General features: G+C 44.7%; 1 protein-coding gene across 4 annotated transcripts in view; it reads left to right on the top strand.

Annotated features, from left to right (window-relative positions):
* The first annotated feature begins 201 nt into the window (after positions 1-201).
* LOC115128747 (homeobox-containing protein 1-like) overlaps positions 202-27,335 on the top strand; it is a 37,270-nt gene continuing 10,136 nt past the window's right edge. For 2 of the 4 annotated variants that reach the window (XR_010463861.1, XM_029658885.2), the window contains exons 1-7: positions 203-423; positions 941-1,031; positions 1,400-1,844; positions 6,957-7,042; positions 14,660-14,770; positions 22,184-22,459; positions 23,445-23,601. Coding sequence is in view for 3 of the 4 variants with exons in the window: in XM_029658885.2 (XP_029514745.2) it covers positions 953-1,031; positions 1,400-1,844; positions 6,957-7,042; positions 14,660-14,770; positions 22,184-22,459; positions 23,445-23,601 (1,154 nt within the window). In the remaining variant the exon portion in view is untranslated. Of the gene's footprint in view, positions 424-940; positions 1,032-1,399; positions 1,845-6,956; positions 7,043-14,659; positions 14,771-22,183; positions 22,460-23,444; positions 23,602-27,335 lie in introns of all 4 variants that reach the window. The other 2 variants (XM_029658886.2, XM_029658887.2) reach the window with 2 other exon arrangements.

The raw sequence follows: 27,335 nt of genomic DNA, 5'->3' as shown, positions 1-27,335 counted from the left end.
GTACTGAACCTATTTTCGACACAATAGACTGGAAAACCTCAACGCTTGAGGAAGCTTTATTTCTCCACCACTACATGTGGAATAATACTAAATGCACTGAGACCAGGTTCACAATATCAACTTTTTTTCCACCAGCACTGAATGTTTTAATAATAAATGAGTAACATTTTTGATTTTACCTCCCAGATGAATAACTTCCTAGTTATATCATTCCGGGCAGTGTGGTTGGGGTTAGAGGTCAGAAATTGAGACCGACTCCCTGTTTAGCGATTCGGTTTTTCTCCGCTGCAGCATCCCGGGACAATGTGACCCTGCACGGATCACCTTCATTAGCTCGTCGGAAACCATTACGAAGTTTGATCGGTCCACGACGTGCACGGTTGAGTGACCGTCAGCTGGTGTAGCTTGCCACAGCAGCGGGAGGTAAGGAAGAGAGAGAGTGGGGGGGAGGCTACGGGTTAGCATTAACTAGCTACCGGTATCTGCATTAGTTAGAATGACATGATCTCACATCCTCAATCGATCATTTTGGTGCAAGGTTCTCTGGTTTTTATGCCCTTACAGTAGATAGCTTGCTAGTTAGTCCGTGCTAGCTTCTGCTGCAAGATGCATGTAATGAACTAGCTATTATCCAACGTAGCGAAAGTTAGCTAGTGGGAGCTACTTTTAGTAGCTTGTTAATTAATGCATCCGTGTTATAGTATAGGTAGTTGTAAGCTAGTGTCAACACATTTTAATAAAGCTAGAAAGCTAATCATTAGCTAGCACGATAAGCTAACTAACCGTGCCTGACTGCAGCACCCCAGTGGAAGTGATTTGACAAGTCTCATTTGGCAGATGGCTAACATATTTAGCAACAGGGCCATATTTACAAACGTATATGATGCCAGTATTCCCTCCCAACACCGTACCATGTAATCTCTCTCTCTCTCTCCGGCAGCTCCATCGAGCCATGCGACAGTGGTGCCTCCCGGCTGCGGTACCGCGACCCGAACCGATGCCCACAGGGCGCCTCTCACCCCCACTATCAGGTAGGCAAGGCAGGGCAGGCAGGCACTGTAAATGCCATGGGTCAATCACGCATTGTTGTGCAGCCAGTGCACAGATTCAATGCATGTACCCCTATGTAAAATTATCTCGCGAAAGTTTGTCATTTTTGTTCCACCAGAGATTAATGTACAGTAGCCTACATATACCATTCAACATCATGGCATTAAATATATATATATATTTTTAGCCCAAGTTACGTTTGTTGTTTTTCTCATGCTCCAGACACTTTTTGTAAGTGAACTTGACAACAAAGTCCTGCGTATACAGTATTTCAATGTAATATTTTTATATGTTAGAGACCTATGGGAAGTGTGTGTGTGGACAAGTCATGTCTGTTTTAACCCGTTAGATGTGAGGATGGAGTGTTGTGAGGTGGAGCCACGCTATACCATCGAGCAGATCGACCTCCTTCAGCGTCTCCGTCTCTCAGGGATGACCAAGCCACAGATAGTCCAGGCCTTGGAGTCCCTAGAGCGGCTAGATCCCGACCATCGGCCCCCGTACTGCAACGACACCCGCGCCGCCAACCCCACAACCAACACTACCCCTACCACAGCCTCCGCCCCAGCCCCCTCCTCCTCTTCCTCCTCCTCCTCTTCTTCCTCTCTCTCCTTGGCATCCGCCACAACGCAGACCCCTGGGCTAGACGGCGCCTCACTGTCGCCTAGCAACAGCTATGAGGCCTCTCCCCCACCACTGTACCCACATGGGGTTGGAGTTCAGAAGTCGTTTAGCTATGACATCATGGCAGAGGAGGACTGGGATCTGGAGGAGAAGGTGGAGGAGTACATGAGGTGAGGAGAGAGTGTGAGGGCTGGAAGGGACAGTAGACTGTGACGTGGAGGAGTACATGAGGGAGGGACAGTAGACTGACGTGGAGAAGGTGGAGTACATGAGGGAGGGACAGTAGACTGTGACGTGGAGTACATGAGGGAGGGACAGTAGACTGTGACGTGGAGTACATGAGGGAGGGACAGTAGACTGTGACGTGGAGGAGTACATGAGGGAGGGACAGTAGACTGTGACGTGGAGTACATGAGGGAGGGACAGTAGACTGTGACGTGGAGAAGGTGGAGTACATGAGGGAGGGACAGTAGACTGTGACGTGGAGAAGGTGGAGTACATGAGGGAGGGACAGTAGACTGTGATGTGGAGGAGTACATGAGGGAGGGACAGTAGACTGACGTGGAGTACATGAGGGAGGGACAGTATACTGTGACGTGGAAGAGTACATGAGGGAGGGACAGTAGACTGTGACGTGGAAGAGTACATGAGGGAGGGACAGTAGACTGACGTGGAGAAGGTGGAGGACATGAGGGAGGGACAGTAGACTGTGACGTGGAGAAGGTGGAGTACATGAGGGAGGGACAGTAGACTGACGTGGAGAAGGTGGAGGACATGAGGAAGGGACAGTAGACTGTGACGTGGTGGAGTACATGAGATGAGGAGAGAGTGTGAGGGCTGGAAGGGACAGTAGACTGATGTGGTGGAGTACATGAGGGAGGGACAGTAGACTGTGACGTGGAGGAGTACATGAGGGAGGGACAGTAGACTGTGACGTGGAGGAGTACATGAGGGAGGGACAGTAGACTGTGACGTGGAGGAGTACATGAGGGAGGGACAGTAGACTGTGATGTGGTGGAGTACATGAGGGAGGGACAGTAGACTGTGACGTGGAGGAGTACATGAGGGAGGGACAGTAGACTGATGTGGTGGAGTACATGAGGGAGGGACAGTAGACTGTGACGTGGAGAAGGTGGAGTACATGAGGGAGGGACAGTAGACTGTGACGTGGAGGAGTACATGAGGGAGGGACAGTAGACTGACGTGGAGGAGTACATGAGGGAGGGACAGTAGACCTACGTGGAGAAGGTGGAGTACATGAGGGAGGGACAGTAGACTGACTTGGAGAAGGTGTGGGAAGGGAGGTAGTAGTGAACCCTGTAGAGGATAAGGAGGGGTATTTGAGGTGAAGGTGAGGGGAGGTAGCAGTGAACCCTGAAGAGAAAGTAGAGGATGAGGAGGGGTATTTGAGGTGAAGGTGAGGGGAGGTAGTAGTGAACCCTGAAGAGAAAGTAGAGGATGAGGAGGGGTATTTGAGGTGAAGGTAAGAAACGGCAGAGAATCTAGCTCTGGGAGAGGAAACTCGTCAGATAACAACAGCCAGTCTTTGGTGATGCTGGCTTATTCTCCTACTGTTAGACTGACTCATTTGGGTCAGGTGTGTAGGGAGGGATGGATAAAAAGATGATTGCATCCAGGCTTACATACAGGTCCTAAAGAAGGCAGTAGGCTTTATGACAGTCTCTGGCAGTATAGCTTCTTGTGCAAGTTTGTAGACTTTCCAGAAACCACAGTCGAATCAATGCAGAGAGAAAGAAAATAGAGAATGAGTAGAGAAGTAGAACACGGAACACGTAATAATAGATGCACAATTGGCAATGATTACTAGTCTATATACAAGGGGAAGTCTATATACAAGGGGAAGTCTATATACAAGGGGTGTCGGCGGTGCCTAGTCTATATACAAGGGGTGTCGGCGGTGCCTAGTCTATATACAAGGGGTGTCGGCGGTGCCTAGTCTATATACAAGGGGTGTCGGCGGTGCCTAGTCTATGTACAAGGGGTACCGGTGCCTAGTCTATATACAAGGGGTACCGGTGCCTAGTCTATGTACAAGGGATACCGGTGCCTAGTCTATATACAAGGGGTACGTGTGGTCTATATACAAGGGTGCCTAGTCTATATACAAGGGGTGCCTGGTCTACCGGTGCCTAGTCTATGTACAAGGGTACCGGTGCCTAGTCTATATACAAGGGGTACCGGTGCCTAGTCTATATACAAGGGGTACCGGTGCCTAGTCTATGTACAAGGGATACCGGTGCCTAGTCTATATACAAGGGGTGTCGGCGGTGCCTAGTCTATATACAAGGGGTGCCGGCGGTGCCTGGTCTATATACAAGGGGTGCCGGTGCCTAGTCTATATACAAGGTGTACCGGTGCCTGGTCTATATACAAGGTGTACCGGTGCCTGGTCTATATACAAGGGGTGCCGGTGCCTGGTCTATATACAAGGTGTACCGGTGCCTGGTCTATATACAAGGTGTGCCTGGTCTATATACAAGGGTGCCTGGTCTATATACAAGGTGTGCCGGTGCCTGGTCTATATACAAGGTGTACCGGTGCCTAGTCTATATACAAGGTGTACCGGTGCCTAGTCTATATACAAGGTGTACCGGTGCCTGGTCTATATACAAGGGTGCCGGTGCCTGGTCTATATACAAGGGGTGCCGGTGCCTAGTCTATATACAAGGTGTACCGGTGCCTGGTCTATATACAAGGGGTGCCGGCGGTGCCTAGTCTATATACAAGGTGTACCGGTGCCTGGTCTATATACAAGGTGTACCGGTGCCTAGTCTATATACAAGGTGTACCGGTGCCTGGTCTATATACAAGGTGTACCGGTGCCTGGTCTATATACAAGGTGTACCGGTGCCTAGTCTATATACAAGGTGTACCGGTGCCTGGTCTATATACAAGGGGTGCCGGTGCCTGGTCTATATACAAGGGGTGCCGGTGCCTAGTCTATATACAAGGGGTGCCGGTGCCTAGTCTATATACAAGGGGTGCCGGCGGTGCCTAGTCTATATACAAGGGGTGCCGGCGGCGCCTAGTCTATATACAAGGGGTGCCGGCGGCGCCTAGTCTATATACAAGGGGTGCCGGCGGCGCCTGGTTTATATACAAGGGGTGCCGGCGGTGCCTGGTCTATATACAAGGGGTACCGGTGCCTAGTCTATATACAAGGGGTGCCGGCGGTGCCTGGTCTATATACAAGGGGTGCCGGCGGTGCCTACGTTTATATACAAGAGGTACCGGTGCCTGGTCTATGTACAAGGGGTGCCGGGTTGCTCTGATTGTGTGTGTATAGGATACATTATGGATAACCAGTCAACCAATGGTGGATCTGGAGTCATGTAAGCTAGGCCTATGGCTTCCTCTCCTCGTTTCTGGCTTTCCTTCATCAGCTTATCTGAAAACATAGGGGAGGCAGAAAACACATGGTGTAGAATGTACACTATTTGTTTGGTTCCACATTACTGCATATGGAGAATCTATTGAGTTGTACGGAAGTAGTGATGTCAGTTACTCTATCCACTGCTCACACCACAAACAGGAAGTGTGTTTGTCTGTTCTTACTCTGTGGTGTCTATTGTTGTTGTTGCAGGAGGGACGGTAACTGTTGTAGGGACAGGAAGTGTGTTGTCTGTTCTGCTCTGATTGTTGTGTGTATAGTCTGTTCTTACTCATTGTCTATGGATAACGGTAACTGTTGTAGGGACAGGAAGTGTGTTGTCTGTTCTTACTCTGTGGTGTCTATTGTTGTTGTTGCAGGAGGGACTGTAACTGTTGTAGGGACAGGAAGTGTGTTGTCTGTTCTTACTTGTTTGGTTCTGTTGTTGTTGCAGGAGGGATAACTGTTGTAGGGACAGGAAGTGTGTTGTCTGTTCTTACTCTGTCCACTGTTCACACCACAACTGTTGTAGGGACAGGAAGTGTGTTGTCTGTTCTTACTCTGTGGTGTCTATTGTTGTTGTTGCAGGAGGGACGGTAACTGTTGTAGGGACAGGAAGTGTGTTGTCTGTTCTTACTCTGTGGTGTCTATTGTTGTTGTTGCAGGAGGGACGGTAACTGTTGTAGGGACAGGAAGTGTGTTGTCTGTTCTTACTCTGTGGTGTCTATTGTTGTTTGCAGGAGGGACGGTAACTGTTGTAGGGACAGGAAGTGTGTTGTCTGTTCTTACTCTGTGGTGTCTATTGTTGTTGTTGCAGGAGGGACGGTAACTGTTGTAGGGACAGGAAGTGTGTTGTCTGTTCTTACTCTGTGGTGTCTATTGTTGTTGTTGCAGGAGGGACGGTAACTGTTGTAGGGACAGGAAGTGTGTTGTCTGTTCTTACTCTGTGGTGTCTATTGTTGTTGTTGCAGGAGGGACGGTAACTGTTGTAGGGACAGGAAGTGTGTTGTCTGTTCTTACTCTGTGGTGTCTATTGTTGTTGTTGCAGGAGGGACGGTAACTGTTGTAGGGACAGGAAGTGTGTTGTCTGTTCTTACTCTGTGGTGTCTATTGTTGTTGTTGCAGGAGGGACGGTAACTGTTGTAGGGACAGGAAGTGTGTTGTCTGTTCTTACTCTGTGGTGTCTATTGTTGTTGTTGCAGGAGGGACGGTAACTGTTGTAGGGACAGGAAGTGTGTTGTCTGTTCTTACTCTATGGTGTCTATTGTTGTTGTTGCAGGAGGGACGGTAACTGTTGTAGGGACAGGAAGTGTGTTGTCTGTTCTTACTCTGTGGTGTCTATTGTTGTTGTTGCAGGAGGGACGGTAACTGTTGTAGGGACAGGAAGTGTGTTGTCTGTTCTTACTCTGTGGTGTCTATTGTTGTTGTTGCAGGAGGGACGGTAACTGTTGTAGGGACAGGAAGTGTGTTGTCTGTTCTTACTCTGTGGTGTCTATTGTTGTTGTTGCAGGAGGGACGGTAACTGTTGTAGGGACAGGAAGTGTGTTGTCTGTTCTTACTCTATGGTGTCTATTGTTGTTGTTGCAGGAGGGACGGTAACTGTTGTAGGGACAGGAAGTGTGTTGTCTGTTCTTACTCTGTGGTGTCTATTGTTGTTGTTGCAGGAGGGACGGTAACTGTTGTAGGGACAGGAAGTGTGTTGTCTGTTCTTACTCTATGGTGTCTATTGTTGTTGTTGCAGGAGGGACGGTAACTGTTGTAGGGACAGGAAGTGTGTTGTCTGTTCTTACTCTGTGGTGTCTATTGTTGTTGCAGGAGGGACGGTAACTGTTGTAGGGACAGGAAGTGTGTTGTCTGTTCTTACTCTGTGGTGCCTGTTGTGTTCTTCTAGGAGGGACAGTAACCTGGTGAAGGAGGAGATTAAAACCTTCCTCAACAACCGCAGGATCTCCCAGGCCATCGTGGGACAGGTGACAGGTAAAGCAGTCATTAATATATATATATATATATAGTGAACCTGTGTCGTCTGTTTTTAGTGCGCGCTGTTTACACTGTTTTGTATTATATATTAGTATCTTTCCTTCTAGGATATTTTTTTATAATGCTCTCATTTGGCTACTACACCTGTTGTATTCAGCATTTCACTGTGAGGTCTACTACACCTGTTGTATTCACCATTTCACTGTAAGGTCTACTACACCTGTTGTATTCAGCATTTCACTGTAAGGTCTACTACACCTGTTGTATTCAGCATTTCACTGTAAGGTCGACTACACCTGTTGTATTCAGCATTTCACTGTAAGGTCTACTACACCTGTTGTATTCAGTATTTCACTGTGAGGTCTACTACACATGTTGTATTCACCATTTCACTGTCAGGTCTACTACACCTGTTGTATTCAGCATTTCACTGTAAGGTCTACTACACCTGTTGTATTCAGCATTTCACTGTAAGGTCTACTACACCTGTTGTATTCAGCATTTCACTGTGAGGTCTACCTACACCTGTTGTATTCAGCATTTCACTGTGAGGTCTACTACACCTGTTGTATTCAGTATTTCACTGTGAGGTCTACTACACCTGTTGTATTCAGTATTTCACTGTGAGGTCTACTACACATGTTGTATTCACCATTTCACTGTCAGGTCTACTACACCTGTTGTATTCAGCATTTCACTGTAAGGTCTACTACACCTGTTGTATTCAGCATTTCACTGTAAGGTCTACTACACCTGTTGTATTCAGCATTTCACTGTGAGGTCTACCTACACCTGTTGTATTCAGCATTTCACTGTGAGGTCTACTACACCTGTTGTATTCAGTATTTCACTGTGAGGTCTACTACACATGTTGTATTCACCATTTCACTGTCAGGTCTACTACACCTGTTGTATTCAGCATTTCACTGTGAGGTCTACTACACCTGTTGTATTCACCATTTCACTGTAAGGTCTACTACACCTGTTGTATTCAGCATTTCACTGTGAGGTCTACTACACCTGTTGTATTCACCATTTCACTGTCAGGTCTACTACACCTGTTGTATTCACCATTTCACTGTCAGGTCTACTACACCTGTTGTATTCAGCATTTCACTGTAAGGTCTACTACACCTGTTGTATTCAGCATTTCACTGTAAGGTCTACTACACCTGTTGTATTCAGCATTTCACTGTAAGGTCTACTACACCTGTTGTATTCAGCATTTCACTGTAAGGTCTACTACACCTGTTGTATTCAGCATTTCACTGTGAGGTCTACAGCTGTTGTATTCAGCATTTCACTGTAAGGTCTACTACACCTGTTGTATTCAGCATTTCACTGTAAGGTCTACTACACCTGTTGTATTCACCATTTCACTGTAAGGTCTACTACACCTGTTGTATTCAGCATTTCACTGTGAGGTCTACTACACCTGTTGTATTCACCATTTCACTGTCAGGTCTACTACACCTGTTGTATTCACCATTTCACTGTCAGGTCTACTACACCTGTTGTATTCAGCATTTCACTGTAAGGTCTACTACACCTGTTGTATTCACCATTTCACTGTAAGGTCTACTACACCTGTTGTATTCAGCATTTCACTGTAAGGTCTACTACACCTGTTGTATTCAGCATTTCACTGTGAGGTCTACTACACCTGTTGTATTCAGCATTTCACTGTGAGGTCTACTACACCTGTTGTATTCACCATTTCACTGTGAGGTCTACTACACCTGTTGTATTCAGCATTTCACTGTGAGGTCTACTACACCTGTTGTATTCAGCATTTCACTGTGAGGTCTACTACACCTGTTGTATTCAGCATTTCACTGTGAGGTCTACTACACCTGTTGTATTCAGCATTTCACTGTGAGGTCTACTACACCTGTTGTATTCAGCATTTCACTGTAAGGTCTACTACACCTGTTGTATTCAGCATTTCACTGTAAGGTCTACTACACCTGTTGTATTCACCATTTCACTGTAAGGTCTACTACACCTGTTGTATTCACCATTTCACTGTAAGGTCTACTACACCTGTTGTATTCACCATTTCACTGTAAGGTCTACTACACCTGTTGTATTCACCATTTCACTGTAAGGTCTACTACACCTGTTGTATTCACCATTTCACTGTAAGGTCTACTACACCTGTTGTATTCACCATTTCACTGTAAGGTCTACTACACCTGTTGTATTCACCATTTCACTGTAAGGTCTACTACACCTGTTGTATTCACCATTTCACTGTAAGGTCTACTACACCTGTTGTATTCACCATTTCACTGTAAGGTCTACTACACCTGTTGTATTCACCATTTCACTGTAAGGTCTACTACACCTGTTGTATTCACCATTTCACTGTAAGGTCTACTACACCTGTTGTATTCGGCATTTCACTGTAAGGTCTACTACACCTGTTGTATTCGGCATTTCACTGTAAGGTCTACTACACCTGTTGTATTCGGCATTTCACTGTAAGGTCTACTACACCTGTTGTATTCGGCATTTCACTGTAAGGTCTACTACACCTGTTGTATTCGGCATTTCACTGTAAGGTCTACTACACCTGTTGTATTCGGCATTTCACTGTAAGGTCTACTACACCTGTTGTATTCGGCATTTCACTGTAAGGTCTACTACACCTGTTGTATTCGGCATTTCACTGTAAGGTCTACTACACCTGTTGTATTCGGCATTTCACTGTAAGGTCTACTACACCTGTTGTATTCGACATTTCACTGTAAGGTCTACTACACCTGTTGTATTCGGCATTTCACTGTAAGGTCTACTACACCTGTTGTATTCGGCATTTCACTGTAAGGTCTACTACACCTGTTGTATTCGGCATTTCACTGTAAGGTCTACTACACCTGTTGTATTCGGCATTTCACTGTAAGGTCTACTACACCTGTTGTATTCGGCATTTCACTGTAAGGTCTACTACACCTGTTGTATTCACCATTTCACTGTAAGGTCTACTACACCTGTTGTATTCGGCACATGTTACAAATAAGATTCGATTTGTTCCTACTCGCGCTCCTTCTCCATCTGTTTCTCCTCTCCTCCCATCATTTTCTCCCTCCCCTATCTCCTACCTTCCTCTGCTTCTTATTTACCTTCCTCCTCCTCACTCCTCTCCCTAGGTATCACATTTTATTGATCACATACACATATTTACAGATGTTATTGCAGGTGTGGTGAAATCAGTCCGTTCCTTCTCCTCACCCTAAGTATCAGAGTTAGTGCCTTCAGAAGTATTCATACCCCTTGACTTATTCCACATTTTGTTGTGTTACAGCCTGAATTATTTTTTAAATGATTACATATTTTTTTCATACCCATCTAACACACACAATACCTCCAAAATTATAAAAGTTAAAACATGTTTTTTGACATTTTAGAAAATGTATTGTAAATTGAAATACAGTATTCAGTCCCCTTTGTAGAAGCACCTTTGGCAGTGATTACAGCTGTGAGTGTTTTGGGGTAAATCTCTTAAGAGCTTTCCACACCTGGATTGTGCAACATTTCCCACTTTTATTATTTTCTAAATACTTCTATCTATTCTTATTTTTTATTGAATTATTATTATAATTCTTCTAATTATTTTATCTCTGTCGAATTGGTTGTTGATCATAGATTTTCAATCAGATTTATGTCAAAACTGTTACTTGGCCATTCAGGAACATTCACTATATTCTTGTTAAGCAACTCCAGTGTAGATTTGGCCTTGTTTTGTAGGTCATTGTCCTGCTGAATGATGAATGAGTCTCTGTGACTGAACCAGGTTTTCCTACTAGGATTTTGCCTGTGCTTATCTCCATTCAAGTTTTTTTTTAATCCTGAAAAACGATGACAAGCATACCCGTAACATGATGCAGCCACCACTATGCAAATATAGAGGTACTCAGTAATGTGTTGTATGTTTGGGGCAAACCCAATAACACTTTGTATTCCGGACATGAAGTGAGTTGCTTTGCCACATTTCTTGCAGTATTACTTTAGCGCCTTGTTGCAAACCAGATGCATGTTTTGGAAAACTTTTATTCTGTACTGGCTTCCTTCTTTTCACTCTGTCATGAGGTTATTATTGTGGAGTAACTACCATGTTGCTGATCCATTCTCAGTTTAATGGCTGTGATGAGAGAGAGAAGAAAAAAAACGGTTAGTTTTTTTTCTAAGTCACCATTGGCCTCATCCCTGAGCAGTTTCCTTCCTCTCCGGCAACTGAGTTAGGAAGGACACCTGTATCTTTGTAGTGACTGGTTGTATTGATACACCATCCAAAGTGTGATTAATAATTTCACCATAATCAAAAGGATATTCAATGTTTGCATTTTTTTTTTTTTTACCCATCTACCAATAGGTGCCCTTTTTTGTTTTGTTTTTACCCATCTACCAATAGGTGCCCTTTTTTGTTTTGTTTTTACCCATCTACCAATAGGTGCCCTTTTTTGTGAGGCCTTGAATGTCTCTTTGAGAAGTTACAGAGATGAGGTTTAAAATAATAATAATTAGACACCATTCTTACACACATGCAACCTATGTGACTTGTTAAGCACATTTATACATCTGAACTTATGTAAATTAAATCTGAACTTATGTAAGTTAATTATGTAAATTAAATTAGAGGGGGGGAAAGTGTGTTTTCTCACCCCTTTGCTGTGACACTCCAAATTGAGAGCAGGTGCACCCAATTTCTATCAATCATCCTTGATTGATCGCTATAACTTGATTGGAGTCCACGTGTGACCAATTGTTTTGGAAATGATTTAGAAAGGAACGCACCTGTCTTTATAAGGTCCCACAGTTTGACATTTGACAGTGCCGAATCTATACCATGAAGTACAAGGAACTGTCCGACGATCTCTGAGAGAATTGTGATCAGACATACAGTGCCTTTTGTGTCCCACTTGTTGATTCTTCACAAAAAAATACAGTTTTATATCTTTATGTTTGAAGCCTGAAATGTGGCAAAAGGTCGCAATGTTCAAGGGGGCCGAGTACAGTGCCTTGCAAAAGTATATCTGGGGATTAAACAATCTCGATAGTGTTGAGCGTTTTTTCCAAGACAACCAAACCATTTCTAGAGCACGGTGGTCTCCGTTATTGAGGAAAAAAAGAAAAAAATGGAACTTCCCTAGAGCTTGTCCGTCTGACCAAACTGAGCAGCCGAGCAAGAAGGACCTTGGTCAGAGAGGTGACCAAGAACCCAGCGACCACCCTGACAGAACTACAGAGTTCCTTGGCTGAGATGGGAGAACCTGCCAGAAGGTCAACCGTCTCTACAGTACTTCACCAATCTGGGCTTTATGGGGGAGTGGCTAAACAGAAGCCACTCCTGAGGAAAAATGTCTGGAGTTTGCAAAAAGACAAGAGCATGAGGCAAAATATTATGTGGTCTGATGACCAATTTTTTGTCTGAATGCAAAGCGCTGTGTCTGGGAACCAGGCACAGCTCCTCCCCCATCTTAACACCACCCCTACCATGAAGCATGGTGGTGGCAGCGTCATGCTATGGGGATGTTTTTTCAACGGCAGGGACTGGGACACTTAAAAAAAAATATATATATATATTTTTTTAAAGATAGATAGAACAACGAGTGGAACCAAATACAGGCAAATCCACGATGAGAACCTGCTTCAAAGTGCAAACAACTTTAGACGATGGGGAGACGATTGAAGTCCCAACAGTACAATGACCCCAATCTAAAACAATGCTGGAATGTCTTCACAACGAGAATGTGAAAGTCCTTGAGTGGTTCTGCCAAAGCCCAGATTTGAATCCCATCGAAACATTTCTAAAACAATGTTTTCATTTTGTTATTTATTTGGGTATTGTATGTAGATGGGTGAGATTTAAAAAAAAAAAAATTATATATATATATATATATATATATATATATATATATTAATATTTTTTTTATTCAGGTTGTAACACAGCAAACTGTGGCTTAAGTCCAGGGGTAAGAATACTTTCTGAAAGCTCTGTATACATTGTGAAAGTTTTCAGACCTCTTGATTCGTTCCACATTTAGTTGGGTTACAGCCTGACTCTAAAATGGATTAAATAGTTTTTGTCCCCTCAACAATCGACACACAATACCCAATAATGACAAAGCAAAAAAACAGGTTTTCAGAAATGTTTGCCCATTTTTATTACAGAAGCTGAAATGACATTTATATAAGTATTCAGACCCTTTACTCAGTACTTTGTTGAAGCACCTTTTTGGCAGTTATTTCATAGTTTTGATATCTTCACTATTATTCTACAATGTAGAAAATAGTAACAAATATTGAAAAACCCTGGAATGATTAGGCGTGTCCAAATTTTTGACTGGTACTGTATATTTAAAACCTTATACTTTTACTCAAGTAGTATTTTACTGAGTGACTTAAACTTTTACTTGAGTCATTTTCTATTCATGTATATTTTATTTTACATAAGTATGACAATTTAGCACTTTTTCCACCACTGTTCTTTGCTCTGTTCATCTTTCCCTCGATCCTGACTAGTCTCCCAGTCCCTGCTGCTGAAAAAACATCCCCCCAGCACTTTCTGCCACCACCGTGCTTCACCGTAGGGATGGTGCCAGGTTTCCTCCAGAAGTGATGCTTGGAATTCAGGTCAAATAGTTCAATCTTGGTTTCATCAGACCAGAGAATCCTCTTTCTCGTGGGCTGTCCTTTTGGTGCCTTTTGGCAAACCTCAAGCGGGCTGTCGTGTATTTTACTGAAGAGTGGCTTCCGCCTGACCACTAGCATAAATGCCATATTTGGTGGAGTGCTGCAGAGAGGGTTGTCCTTCTGGAAGGTTCTCCCATCTCCACAGAGGAACGCTGGAGCTCTGTCAGAGTGACCATCAGGTTCTTGGTTACCTCCCTGACCAAGGCCCTTATCCTCCAATTGCTCAGTTTGTCCGGGCGGCCAGCTCTAGGAAGAGTCTAGGTGGTTCCAAACTTCTTCCATTTAAGAATGATGGAGGCCACTGTGTTCTTGGGGACATTTCAATGCCTCAAACTATTTTGGTACCCTTCTCCAGATTTGTGCCTCGACACAATCCTGTCTCAGAGCTCCTTCAACCTCATGACTTGTTTTTTTTTGTTGCTCTGACAGGCATTGTCAACTGTGGGACCTTTTTATATAGACAGGTGTGTGCCTTTCCAAATCATGTCCAATCAATTGAATTTACCACAGGTGGACTCCAATCAAGTTGTAGAAACATCTCAAAGATGTTCAATGAAAACAAAATGCACCTGAGCTCAATTTCGAGTCTCATAGCAAATGTTCTAATTACTTTTATGTAAGGTATTTCTGTTTTTATCTAAATTTTCTAAAGAAATCTGCAAACCTGTTTTTGCTTTGTCATTATGGGGTATTGTGTGTAGATTGAGGGGGGTGACTTAATCCATTTTAGAATAAGGCTGTAACAAAACGTGGAAAAGGTCAAGGGGTCTGAATACTTTCCGAATGCACTGTATAGGCCCTCCCTAGGTATCAGTCAGAGCTATCTCTCCTCTCTTCTCTCTAGGTATTAGTCAGAGCTATCTCTCCTCTCTTCTCTCTAGGTATTAGTCAGAGCTATCTCTCCTCTCTTCTCTCTAGGTATCAGTCAGAGCTATATATCTCAGTGGTTGCTGCAGCAGGGCTTGGAGATGAGTGACTCCAAACGCAGAGCCTTCTACCGCTGGTACCTGCTTGAGAGAAACAACCCAGGTAAGAACCAGTGTAGGAGGCGGCTAAGGAGGCGGAATGTCGACTCCATTCTGTTAGCTGGACTGCTGCTTGTTAATGTGACCTTTCCCCTATGTCCGTCCTATGTCTCGTACTCCTAATCCTGCATTGTGAATCCACACACACACACCTTTTCTGGTTCTAGAGGTCTGGAGAGTTCAGTGAAGTACTGAGAGCTATGTCTGAGAGAACGTATACAGTAGGATAAAAACACACGCTACATTTATACCTGGTCTAACGACGTGTCTGTAAACAATTAGAATGGGACAGGTGTCGCTAGTCAAAACAGCATTTAAATGACTGTCAAGTGTCTGCAACTGTCAAGTCTCTGCAACTGTCAAGTGTCTGCAACTGTCAAGTGTCTGCAACTGTCAAGTGTCTGCAACTGTCAAGTGTCTGCAACTGTCAAGTGTCTGCAACTGTCGCAATGTCCGTTGTCGTGGTTCGCCGGGCTGCCATGGCAACTATACCAGAAAAAAAAAAAAAACATCTCAGAATGATCTGCTTTTGTTTGGCACTAAGTTATTCAATGTCAACTTGCCTTTACCTTGGAAAATAATTGTTGTGGGTTTATTTTCCTGTAGTAATGATTTTACAAAGTAGCTCAAGTTACGATGTTGTCAGCTATACTCTGGTCATTATTTGAACTGGCTAGCCAGCTAGTTAGCTACAGCGCTTTCAGGAAGTATTCATACCCCTTGACTTATTCCACATTGTTGTTGTTACAGCCAGAATTCAAAATGGATTAAATATGTTTGTTTTTTTCTCTCTCACCCATCTACACACAATACTCCATAATGACAAAGTGAAAACATGTTTTTTATTTTTTATTGATTAAAAATAAAATTAAAAATAAAACACTATTATACTGTTTCTTGATCAGATAAGTGTTCAACACCTTCAATCAATACATGTTAGAATCACCATTGGCAGAGTTTACAGCTGTTGGTCATTCTGGGTCAGTTTCTAAGAGCTGTTGGTCATTCTGGGTCAGTTTCTAAGAGCTGTTGGTCATTCTGGGTCAGTTTCTAAGAGCTGTTGGTCATTCTGGGTCAGTTTCTAAGAGCTGTTGGTCATTCTGGGTCAGTTTCTAAGAGGTGTTGGTCATTCTGGGTCAGTTTCTAAGAGGTGTTGGTCATTCTGGGTCAGTTTCTAAGAGGTGTTGGTCATTCTGGGTCAGTTTGTAAGAGGTGTTGGTCATTCTGGGTCAGTTTCTAAGAGGTGTTGGTCAGTTTCTAAGAGGTGTTGGTCATTCTGCGTCAGTTTCTAAGAGGTGTTGGTCATTCTGCGTCAGTTTCTAAGAGGTGTTGGTCATTCTGGGTCAGTTTCTAAGAGGTGTTGGTCATTCTGGGTCAGTTTCTAAGAGGTGTTGGTCATTCTGGGTTCGTTTCTGAGAGGTGTTGGTCATTCTGGGTCAGTTTATAACAGATTTCCACACCTGGATTGTGCAACATTTGCCCATTTTAATTATTTTCCAAATTCTTCAAACTTTGTTAAATTGGTTGTTGATCATTGCTAGACAACCATTTTCAGGTCTTGCCATAGATTTTCAAGTAGATTTGAGTCAAAACTGTAATCCTTGGGCGGCAGGGTAGCCTAGTGGTTAGAGCGTTGGACTAGTAACCGGAAGGTTGCAAGTCCAAACCTCCGAGCTGGACAAGGTACAAATCTGTTGTTCTGCCCCTGAACAGGCAGTTAACCCAGTGTTCCTAAGCCGTCATTTAAAAATAAGAATTTGTTCTTAACTGACTTGCCTGGTTAAATAAAGGTAAAAAATAATTACAAACGTAACACTTTTGTATTCACATTTTTTGCTGTATTACTTTACTTTTTTATTTAACCTTTATGTAACCTTTATTTAAGTAGGTCATTTAGGAGCAAATTCTTATTTACAATGACGGCCTACCAAAAGGCCTCCTGCTGGGACAAGGGGCCTGGGATTAAAATAAATACAATATAAATAGGACAAAACACACATCACAACGAGAGAGACGACATAGAGAATTTAGTGCCTTGTTGCGAACAGGATGCATGTTTTGGAATCTTTCATTTTTTATGTACAGGCCTCCTTTTATTCTGTCAATTAGGTCAGGATTGTTTAGTAACTAAAATGTTGATCCACCCGTTAAACTGTTTATGAAGTCACCATTGGCCTAATGCAGAAATCCCTGAGTGGTTTCCTTCCTCTCCGGCAACTGAGTTAGGAAGGACGCCTGTATCTTTGTAGTGACTCAGTGTATTGATACACCATCCAAAATATAATGAATAACTTCACCATAATATAAGGGGTATTCAATGTCTGCTTTTTATATTTTTACCCATCTACCAATCGGTGCCCTTTTTTGGGAGGCATTGGAAAACCTCCTTGGTCTTTGTGGTTGAATCTGGGTTTGAAATTCCCTGTTCGACTGAGGAACCTTACAGATAATGAGGTAGTCATTCAAAACTGATGTTAAACCCTTATTGCACACAGAGTGAGTCCGTGCAACTTATGTGACTTGTTAAGCACTTATTTAATTTTTTTATTCTGAACTTATTTAGGAGTGCCATTACAAAGGTGTTGAATAATTATTAACTCAAGACATTTCAGCTTTTAATTTTTAATTAATTTGTAAAAAAATTTTAAAACATAATTCCACTTTGACATAGTGGGGTATTGTGTGTACCGAATAGAACTTCCTCACTCAACAACCCGGTCGCATTCCGCTTCGCTCCACAGGTAGTATCACATTTTCATTTCATTTCATTACAGTACAACGGTTTGATTTGTTTGATCGTAGCTAGCTACATAGCTAGCTACATAGCCGTCTTTGTATCAAAGATAATTGTGTAGTCTAGAGCGATTTTCTAGGTTAGCTAGCCAGCTATTGTCGTTCTTTTAACGCAACGTAACGTAATCAACACTGCTAGCTAGCCAGCTAGCCCCCGAATAGCAGCACTGTAGAAACTATCACACTCAACGGAACGACTTGATTAGTGTAGTGTCAACAACGCAGCCACTGCCAGCTAGCCTACAAAGTCAACAACGCAGCCACTGCCAGCTAGCCTACTTCAGCAGTACTGTATCATTTTAATAATTTTAGTCAATAAGATTCTTGCTACGTAAGCTTAACTTTCTGAACATTCGAGACGTGTAGTCCACTTGTCATTCCAATCTCCTTTGCATTAGCATAGCCTCTTCTGTAGCCTGTCAACTATGTGTCTGTCTATCCCTGTTCTCTCCTCTCTGCACAGACCATACAAACGCTCCACACCGCGTGGCCGCGGCCACCCTAATCTGGTGGTCCCAGCGCGCACGACCCACGTGGAGTTCCAGGTCTCCGGTAGCCTCTGGAACTGCCGATCTGCGTCCAACAAGGCAGAGTTCATCTCAGCCTATGCCTCCCTCCAGTCCCTCGACTTCTTGGCACTGACGGAAACATGGATCACCACAGATAACACTGCTACTCCTACTGCTCTCTCTTCGTCCGCCCACGTGTTCTCGCACACCCCGAGAGCTTCTGGTCAGCGGGGTGGTGACACCGGGATCCTCATCCCTCCCAAGTGGTCATTCTCTCTTTCTCCCCTTACCCATCTGTCTATCGCCTCCTTTGAATTCCATGCTGTCACAGTTACCAGCCCTTTCAAGCTTAACATCCTTATCATTTATCGCCCTCCAGGTTCCCTCGGAGAGTTCATCAATGAGCTTGATGCCTTGATAAGCTCCTTTCCTGAGGACGGCTCACCTCTCACAGTTCTGGGCGACTTTAACCTCCCCACGTCTACCTTTGACTCATTCCTCTCTGCCTCCTTCTTTCCACTCCTCTCCTCTTTTGACCTCACCCTCTCACCTTCCCCCCCCTACTCACAAGGCAGGCAATACGCTCAACCTCATCTTTACTAGATGCTGTTCTTCCACTAACCTCATTGCAACTCCCCTCCAAGTCCTCTCTCTCCAGATGAAATCTCGCGTCTTGTGACGGCCGGCCGCCCAACAACCTGCCCGCTTGACCCTATCCCCTCCTCTCTTCTCCAGACCATTTCCGGAGACCTTCTCCCTTACCTCACCTCGCTCATCAACTCATCCCTGACCGCTGGCTACGTCCCTTCCGTCTTCAAGAGAGCGAGAGTTGCACCCCTTCTGAAAAAACCTACACTCGATCCCTCCGATGTCAACAACTACAGACCAGTATCCCTTCTTTCTTTTTTCTCCAAAACTCTTGAACGTGCCGTCCTTGGCCAGCTCTCCCGCTATCTCTCTCAGAATGACCTTCTTGATCCAAATCAGTCAGGTTTCAAGACTAGTCATTCAACTGAGACTGCTCTTCTCTGTATCACGGAGGCGCTCCGCACTGCTAAAGCTAACTCTCTCTCCTCTGCTCTCATCCTTCTAGACCTATCGGCTGCCTTCGATACTGTGAACCGTCAGATCCTCCTCTCCACCCTCTCCGAGTTGGGCATCTCCGGCGCGGCCCACGCTTGGATTGCGTCCTACCTGACAGGTCGCTCCTACCAGGTGGCGTGGCGAGAATCTGTCTCCTCACCACGCGCTCTCACCACTGGCGTCCCCCAGGGCTCTGTTCTAGGCCCTCTCCTATTCTCACTATACACCAAGTCACTTGGCTCTGTCATAACCTCACATGGTCTCTCCTATCATTGCTATGCAGACGACACACAATTAATCTTCTCCTTTCCCCCTTCTGATGACCAGGTGGCGAATCGCATCTCTGCATGTCTGGCAGACATATCAGTGTGGATGACGGATCACCACCTCAAGCTGAACCTCGGCAAGACGGAGCTGCTCTTCCTCCCGGGAAGGACTGCCCGTTCCATGATCTCGCCATCACGGTTGACAACTCCATTGTGTCCTCCTCCCAGAGCGCTAAGAACCTTGGCGTGATCCTGGACAACACCCTGTCGTTCTCAACTAACATCAAGGCGGTGGCCCGTTCCTGTAGGTTCATGCTCTACAACATCCGCAGAGTACGACCCTGCCTCACACAGGAAGCGGCGCAGGTCCTAATCCAGGCACTTGTCATCTCCCGTCTGGATTACTGCAACTCGCTGTTGGCTGGGCTCCCTGCCTGTGCCATTAAACCCCTACAACTCATCCAGAACGCCGCAGCCCGTCTGGTGTTCAACCTTCCCAAGTTCTCTCACGTCACCCCGCTCCTCCGCTCCCTCCACTGGCTTCCAGTTGAAGCTCGCATCTGCTACAAGACCATGGTGCTTGCCTACGGAGCTGTGAGGGGAACGGCACCTCAGTACCTCCAGGCTCTGATCAGGCCCTACACCCAAACAAGGGCACTGCGTTCATCCACCTCTGGCCTGCTCGCCTCCCTACCACTGAGGAAGTACAGTTCCCGCTCAGCCCAGGCAAAACTGTTCGCTGCTCTGGCCCCCCAATGGTGGAACAAACTCCCTCACGACGCCAGGACAGCGGAGTCAATCACCACCTTCCGGAGACACCTGAAACCCCACCTCTTTAAGGAATACCTAGGATAGGATAAAGTAATCCTTCTCACCCCCCCCTTAAAAGATTTAGATGCACTATTGTAAAGTGGATGTTCCACTGGATGTCATAAGGTGAACGCACCAATTTGTAAGTCGCTCTGGATAAGAGCGTCTGCTAAATGACTTAAATGTAAAAATGTAAATGTGTGTAGGCCAGTGACGATATCTCGATTTAATCCCTGTTATTATCAGGCTGCAACACAACAAAATGTGGCTAAGGTCAAGGGGCATAAATACTTTTCTGAAGGCATTGTAGCTAACTAGCTAGCAACGAACCAAAACATTGTTTGTAAAAATGATTTTAGTGTCCTGGCTTGCTAGGTTGACATTTCCTGAATTTTTAAACAGATGGGTTTATTGGTGTTGAAATAGACTTCCGTTTGGAGCGCCGGGCTGCTGTTTTGGGTTTATTCGTTGTCATAACGACGACAACAAGTTTGACGTCGGACGACAATTGAATGTTGTCGCTACGTTATTTGTCGACAGACATGTCAATAGACGACTGTAAACCAGCCTTTGCTGTAGATGTTAATCAATTATGTGAAAGTCATCTGGTTTGAAGTGAAACTCTAGTGGATGAGTGTGGTGTCTGTCCATCCATCTAAACCCAGGCTACAGGAACGTCGCGATCCGTCCACCTAAACCCAGGCTACAGGAATGTCACGATCCATCCATCTAAACCCAGGCTACAGGAACGTCGCGATCCGTCCACCTAAACCCAGGCTTCAGGAATGTCACGATCCGTCCACCTAAACCCAGGCTACAGGAATGTCATGATCCGTCCACCTAAACCCAGGCTACAGGAATGTCATGATCCGTCCATCTAAACCCAGGCTACAGGAACGTCACGATCCATCCATCTAAACCCAGGCTACAGGAACGTCACGATCCATCCATCTAAACCCAGGCTACAGGAATGTCATGATCCGTCCATCTAAACCCAGGCTACAGGAACGTCACGATCCATCCATCTAAACCCAGGCTACAGGAATGTCACGATCCATCTAAACCCAGGCTACAGGAATGTCACGATCCGTCCATCTAAACCCAGGCTACAGGAACGTCACGATCCATCCATCTAAACCTAGGCTACAGGAATGTTGCGATCCGTCCATCTAAACCCAGGCTACAGGAATGTCACGATCCATCTAAACCCAGGCTACAGGAACGTCGTGCCCTCATAAGAAGTCAACAATAAACATCCACACAGACCAATGTATAGATGCACTAGAAGTGTTCTGAAAATGAAACTGTTTGCTCAATTCTACATCAGCAAAGACATTAGCCTAAATATTACAATGTTTAATCTGTCACTTTAGTGCTTCACTCCTATGTCACATGACCAAAATGCATGAAAAGAAGCCTTCATGAACAATCTACCTACCCCTGCCTTCTTCATGCCATCCCCCTGTCCTCTTCCCTTCTTCCCCAAGCTTTGCTGATGCTGCTTCTGTGTGGTTCTCAGTCCTGATCCTGGAGAGGTAGAATTCCGGTGCTGGTTTTCATTCCTACATGGCTAACAGGCTAACCATAATAACCCCATCTAATACTAACAATGATGCTAACGTGTTGCCTTTCTCTATGCCTTTCTACCTGGTGGGCACTTCATTACTAAACTTCTGGACCTGTCTGCTATTTACCTATTCAGAACAGTAATCTCAAAGCTTCTCTTGTTAACTTAACACATTGTGGCCACAAAAATTATTGGATGAAGTCCGTAAGATTAAATTATAAATTGATATTGATAGACATACAAACAGGTGATCTAATTTTGATTGACTGTAGGACTGTAGGTTAACTCTAGGCCTAAATCTTAAACCAATATTGCCCAAACTCTGTATGCCTACTTAGATACGTCTGTGGCCTGACCTGACCACTGGTTTGGTTTTGTCCTTAATGAAGGGCTGAGATGGAGTGAAAGCCAGCACGGCCCGGCGGGTCTGGGCCCAGGGCTCGGTGGTCTCGGCCAGGGGCTCTGTGGTCTCGGCCAGGGGTTGGGCCAGAACCTGGGCTCTGGACCCGCCAGGGGAGGGGACAGAGACGTCACAGGGATGGTGGGAAACGCCGCTACGGGCGCCACGGCCGCGGCCACTACCTCTACCACCTGGGGCAGACAGAGAGAGCTGCTGATGCACCTCCTCCCATGGTACACTGCTGCCGCACAGCAGGCACAGCCAGGTAACGGCCAGGTAACAGCCAGGTAACAGCAAGCCCCTGCCCACCCATGCCCAGAACAGGCAACCACTCTTACAGGGCTCAACCCTCTCTCTCTCCTCAGTTCTGTCTGTGGCTGTTCAGGCACGAGGCAGGTGATGTTTTTACTAGTCCAGGTTTTAGCTCCAACTCTGAATTCCATTACCAAAGTCGAAAGTAAAAAAAATCAAAAAGACACTGCAGCACTCAGTGACCCCTGTCTGTCTGACACATCCTGTCATCACATAGCCTGCATGCCTGTCTGTGTCCACGTTGTGTCCCACTGTCAGTCCGAGGGATGTCATGTATCCAATAAGTCCAAATCCTTATTAAAATACGACAGTCATGTGATTGAACTTCTTTCTCATAACTAATAGTTACAATGGGTTACTTTCTCTTGATGTTTAAACTCACTCTCTCACTCCCTCTCTCACCTCCTTCCCTCACTCCCTCTCTCACCTCCTTCCCTCACTCCCTCTCTCACCTCCTTCCCTCACTCCCTCTCTCACCTCCTTCCCTCACTCCCTCTCACCTCCTTCCCTCACTCCCTCTCTCGCCCCCTTCCCTTTCTCTCTCCTCACTTCCGTTTCTCTCGCATCCTTCCCTTTCACTCGCCTCCTCCCTTCCCTTTCTCTCGCCTCCTTCCTTCCCTTTCTCTCGCCTCCTTCCCTTTCTCTCCTCCTCCCTTTCTCTCGCCTCCTCACTTCCGTTTCTCTCGCATCCTTCCCTTTCACTCGCCTCCTTCCCTTTCTCTCTCCTCCCTTCCCTTTCTCTCTCCTCCTTCCTTTCCCTTTCTCTCGCCTCCTTCCCTTCTCTTTCTCTCGCCTCGTTCCCTTCCCTTTCTCTCGCCTCGTTCCCTTCCCTTTCTCTCGCCTCGTTCCCTTCCCTTTCTCTCGCCTCGTTCCCTTCCCTTTCTCTCGCCTCCTTCCCTTTCTCTCGCCTCCTCCCCCTCTCATTACGGCCCATGTAGGTGCTACCCTGTCGATGCGCTCCCTGGTGAAGGAGGAGCCTGATTGGAGGACGGGGGTCAGCCCTGGGGAGAGGGGCGGGGTGGCGGGCGGTCCTCTGAGGCTGCGGAGGGGAAGCAGGTTCACCTGGAGGAAGGAGTGCCAGTCAATCATGGAGAGGTGAGCCAATCAAAGTGCAGTACTTTCCAGTTGACTAGCCAACTGTCTGCTTACGTAGAAAGAGCTTTATAGATACATTTGATTGATTGATGATCTATATTGACCCACACCTGTAAGAAAAGCACTCTCAGAGAGCGACTGCTATTATATCAAATAAAGTCGAGTTTGCTAGACAGCTAGTATGCAGTCTTTCCGGCTTCAGTTTGAAGTGATTGTGTTACTGTAGCTGTGTTGTTGGCTAGCTCCTCTGAACAACAGTGTCCTGATTCAGTTTGAAGTGATTGTGTTACTGTAGCTGTGTTGTTGGCTAGCTCCTCTGAACAACAGGTGTCCTGATTCAGTTTGAAGTGATTGTGTTACTGTAGCTGTGTTGTTGGCTAGCTCCTCTGAACAACAGTGTCCTGATTCAGTTTGAAGTGATTGTGTTAGCTGTGTTGTTGGCTAGCTCCTCTGAACAACAGTGTCCTGATTCAGTTTGAAGTGATTGTGTTACTGTAGCTGTGTTGTTGGCTAGCTCCTCTGAACAACAGTGTCCTGATTCAGTTTGAAGTGATTGTGTTACTGTAGCTGTGTTGTTGGCTAGCTCCTCTGAACAACAGTGTCCTGATTCAGTTTGAAGTGATTGTGTTACTGTAGCTGTGTTGTTGGCTAGCTCCTCTGAACAACAGTGTCCTGATTCAGTTTGAAGTGATTGTGTTACTGTAGCTGTGTTGTTGGCTAGCTCCTCTGAACAACAGTGTCCTGATTCAGTTTGAAGTGATTGTGTTACTGTAGCTGTGTTGTTGGCTAGCTCCTCTGAACAACAGGTGTCCTGATTCAGTTTGAAGTGATTGTGTTACTGTAGCTGTGTTGTTGGCTAGCTCCTCTGAACAACAGGTGTCCTGACGAGAGAGCACATTTTCTACGCCAGCTGAAATCACACCTCGTTAGCTCATTATTATAGACGTATTCAAATAAATGTCACTAGAAAACAGCTTAAACAAATGCAGCTACTGTTATTCTGTCTGCACTGTTCGACGTGACTGAGTTAGCCATAGTTGGTTGGCTAGCTAGCAAGGGATCAGAATGTTGCCAGCCAGTATGTCAATGGGACATTCAGAGCGAACGACTGGGACGCGTCCCATAGATACAGAACAAAAAGACTGAACGACTGGGTCGGGTCCATAGATACAGAACAAAAAGACTGAATGACAGGGTCGCGTCCCATAGATACAGAACAAAAAGACTGAACGACTGGGTCGGGTCCATAGATACAGAACAAAAAGACTGAACGACTGGGTCGCGTCCATAGATACAGAACAGTCAGACTGAACGACTGGGTCGCGTCCATAGATACAGAACAGTCAGACTGAACGACTGGGTCGAGTCCATAGATACAGAACAAAAAGACTGAACGACTGGGTCGCGACCCTGGTAACCAAACCAATAGAACGAACAACCAGCCATCTTGGGTAACAACCCTAGATTTGTGTCGGGACTTTATCTTGTGGAAGGATGAAATGGTATGAATAAATTCATCAAAATATGTTTGTTTTTTAATGAAAATATGTCAATCATTATCTGAATATGTTGGTAATCCGTTGTATAAAAGTGATAATGCCCTTGAAGCCGGTGTTTGGAGGATACTGCTCTAGTCGGCTGGCCCTCGCTACATATTCATCGCCAGGCCCACTGGCTCCAGGTCATCTATAAGTCTATGCTAGGTAAAGCTCCGCCTTATCTCAGATCACTGGTCAAGATAACAACACCCACCCGTAGCACACGTCCCAGCAGGTATATCTCACTGGTCATCCACAAAGCCAACACCTCATTTGGCCGCCTTTCCTTCCAGTTCTCTGCTGCCTGTGACTGGAACGAATTGCAAAAATCGCTGAAGTTGGAGACTTTTATCTCCCTCACCAACTTTAAACATCAGCTATCTGAACAGCTAACCGATCGCTGCAGCTGTACATAGTCCATTGGTATATAGCCCACCCAATCTATCTACCTCATCCCCATACTGTTTATATTTTATTTACTTTTCTGCTCTTTTGCACACCAGTATCTCTACCTGCACATCATCATCTGCTCATTTATCACTCCAGTGTTAATCTGCTAAATTGTAACTATTCTCTCCTATGGCCTATTTATTGCCTACCTCCTCATGCCTTTTGCACACAATGTATATAGAGTTTATTTTTTCTACTGTGTCATTGACTTGTTTGTGTTATTGGCTTGTTTATTGTTTACTCCATGTGTAACTCTGTGTTGTCTGTGTCACACTGCTTTGCTTTATCTTGGCCAGGTCACAGTTGCAAATGAGAACTTGTTCTCAACTGGCCTACCTGGTTAAATAAAAATGTAAAAATGTTGGAACGTTTGCCTGTTAAATAAAGGTGAAAAAAAACTTCTCAAAGAACTTCATGATGACAGAAGTGAGTGCAACGGGGCGATAGTAATTTAGTTCAGTTAAATAAAAATGTAAAAATATTGGAACGTTTTCCGGCCCGAGACTATATATCCTCCAAACACAGGCTTCTCTGGCATTATCACTTAAATAATCTACTGTAATTTATTTAGGCAGCTGTCTTGTTTACTATAGAATGGTTGAAGTGTTATTATTTTAACTTGTTTTCATGTTTCGTTTGACAAGATTCATGTTCATTTGGACATTTTGTTTTAAAACATTTCACATGGTTCTCATTTATTTTCCTGTGTATCCCGGGGTTGAAAACAACAGACATCTGAAACAGTTGACATGGGAAATAATCACAGTGCTTTACTGGCTTTGTAGGTTTTATTTTTTTTAACACACATTTATTACATGTTAACTTTTACTTACAAAGATATTACAAGCATTTCGCTACACTCTCATTAACATCTGCTAACCATGTGACCATTAACATCTGCTAACCATGTGACCAATAACATCTGCTAACCATGTGACCATTAACATCTGCTAACCATGTGACCATTAACATCTGCTAACCATGTGACCATTAACATCTGCTAACCAAGTGACCATTAACATCTGCTAACCATGTGACCATTAACATCTGCTAACCATGTGACCATTAACATCTGAATAAGTGACCATTAACATCTGCTAACCATGTGACCAATAACATCTGTAACCAAGTGACCATTAACATCTGTAACCATGTGACCATTAACATCTGCTAACCATGTGACCATTAACATCTGCTAACCATGTGACCATTAACATCTGCTAACCATGTGTATGTGACCATTAACATCTGCTAACCATTATTCAGTGACCATTAACATCTGCTAACCATGACCATTAACATCTCCCATGTGACCATTAACATCTCTAACCAAGTGACCATTAACATCTGCTAACCATGTGACCATTAACATTTTTTAACATCTTAACCATGACCATTAACATCTGCTAACCATGTGACCATTAACATCTGCTAACCATGTGACCATTAACATCTGCTAACCATGTGACCATTAACATCTGCTAACCATGTGACCATTAACATCTGCTAACCATGTGACCATTAACATCTGCTAACCATGTGACCATTAACATCTGCTAACCATGTGACCATTAACATCTGCTAACCATGTGACCATTAACATCTGCTGACCATGTGACCAATAACATCTGCTGACCATGTGACCAATAACATCTGCTAACCATGTGACCATTAACATCTGCTAACCATGTGACCATTAACATCTGCTAACCATGTGACCATTAACATCTGCTAACCATGTGACCA

The sequence above is a fragment of the Oncorhynchus nerka genome, linkage group LG4 (assembly GCF_034236695.1).
Source record: "Oncorhynchus nerka isolate Pitt River linkage group LG4, Oner_Uvic_2.0, whole genome shotgun sequence".
NCBI lineage: Eukaryota > Metazoa > Chordata > Actinopteri > Salmoniformes > Salmonidae > Oncorhynchus > Oncorhynchus nerka.
The sequence above is the reverse complement of the archived record's forward strand: the minus strand, read 5'-3'. Positions and strand labels throughout refer to the sequence as shown.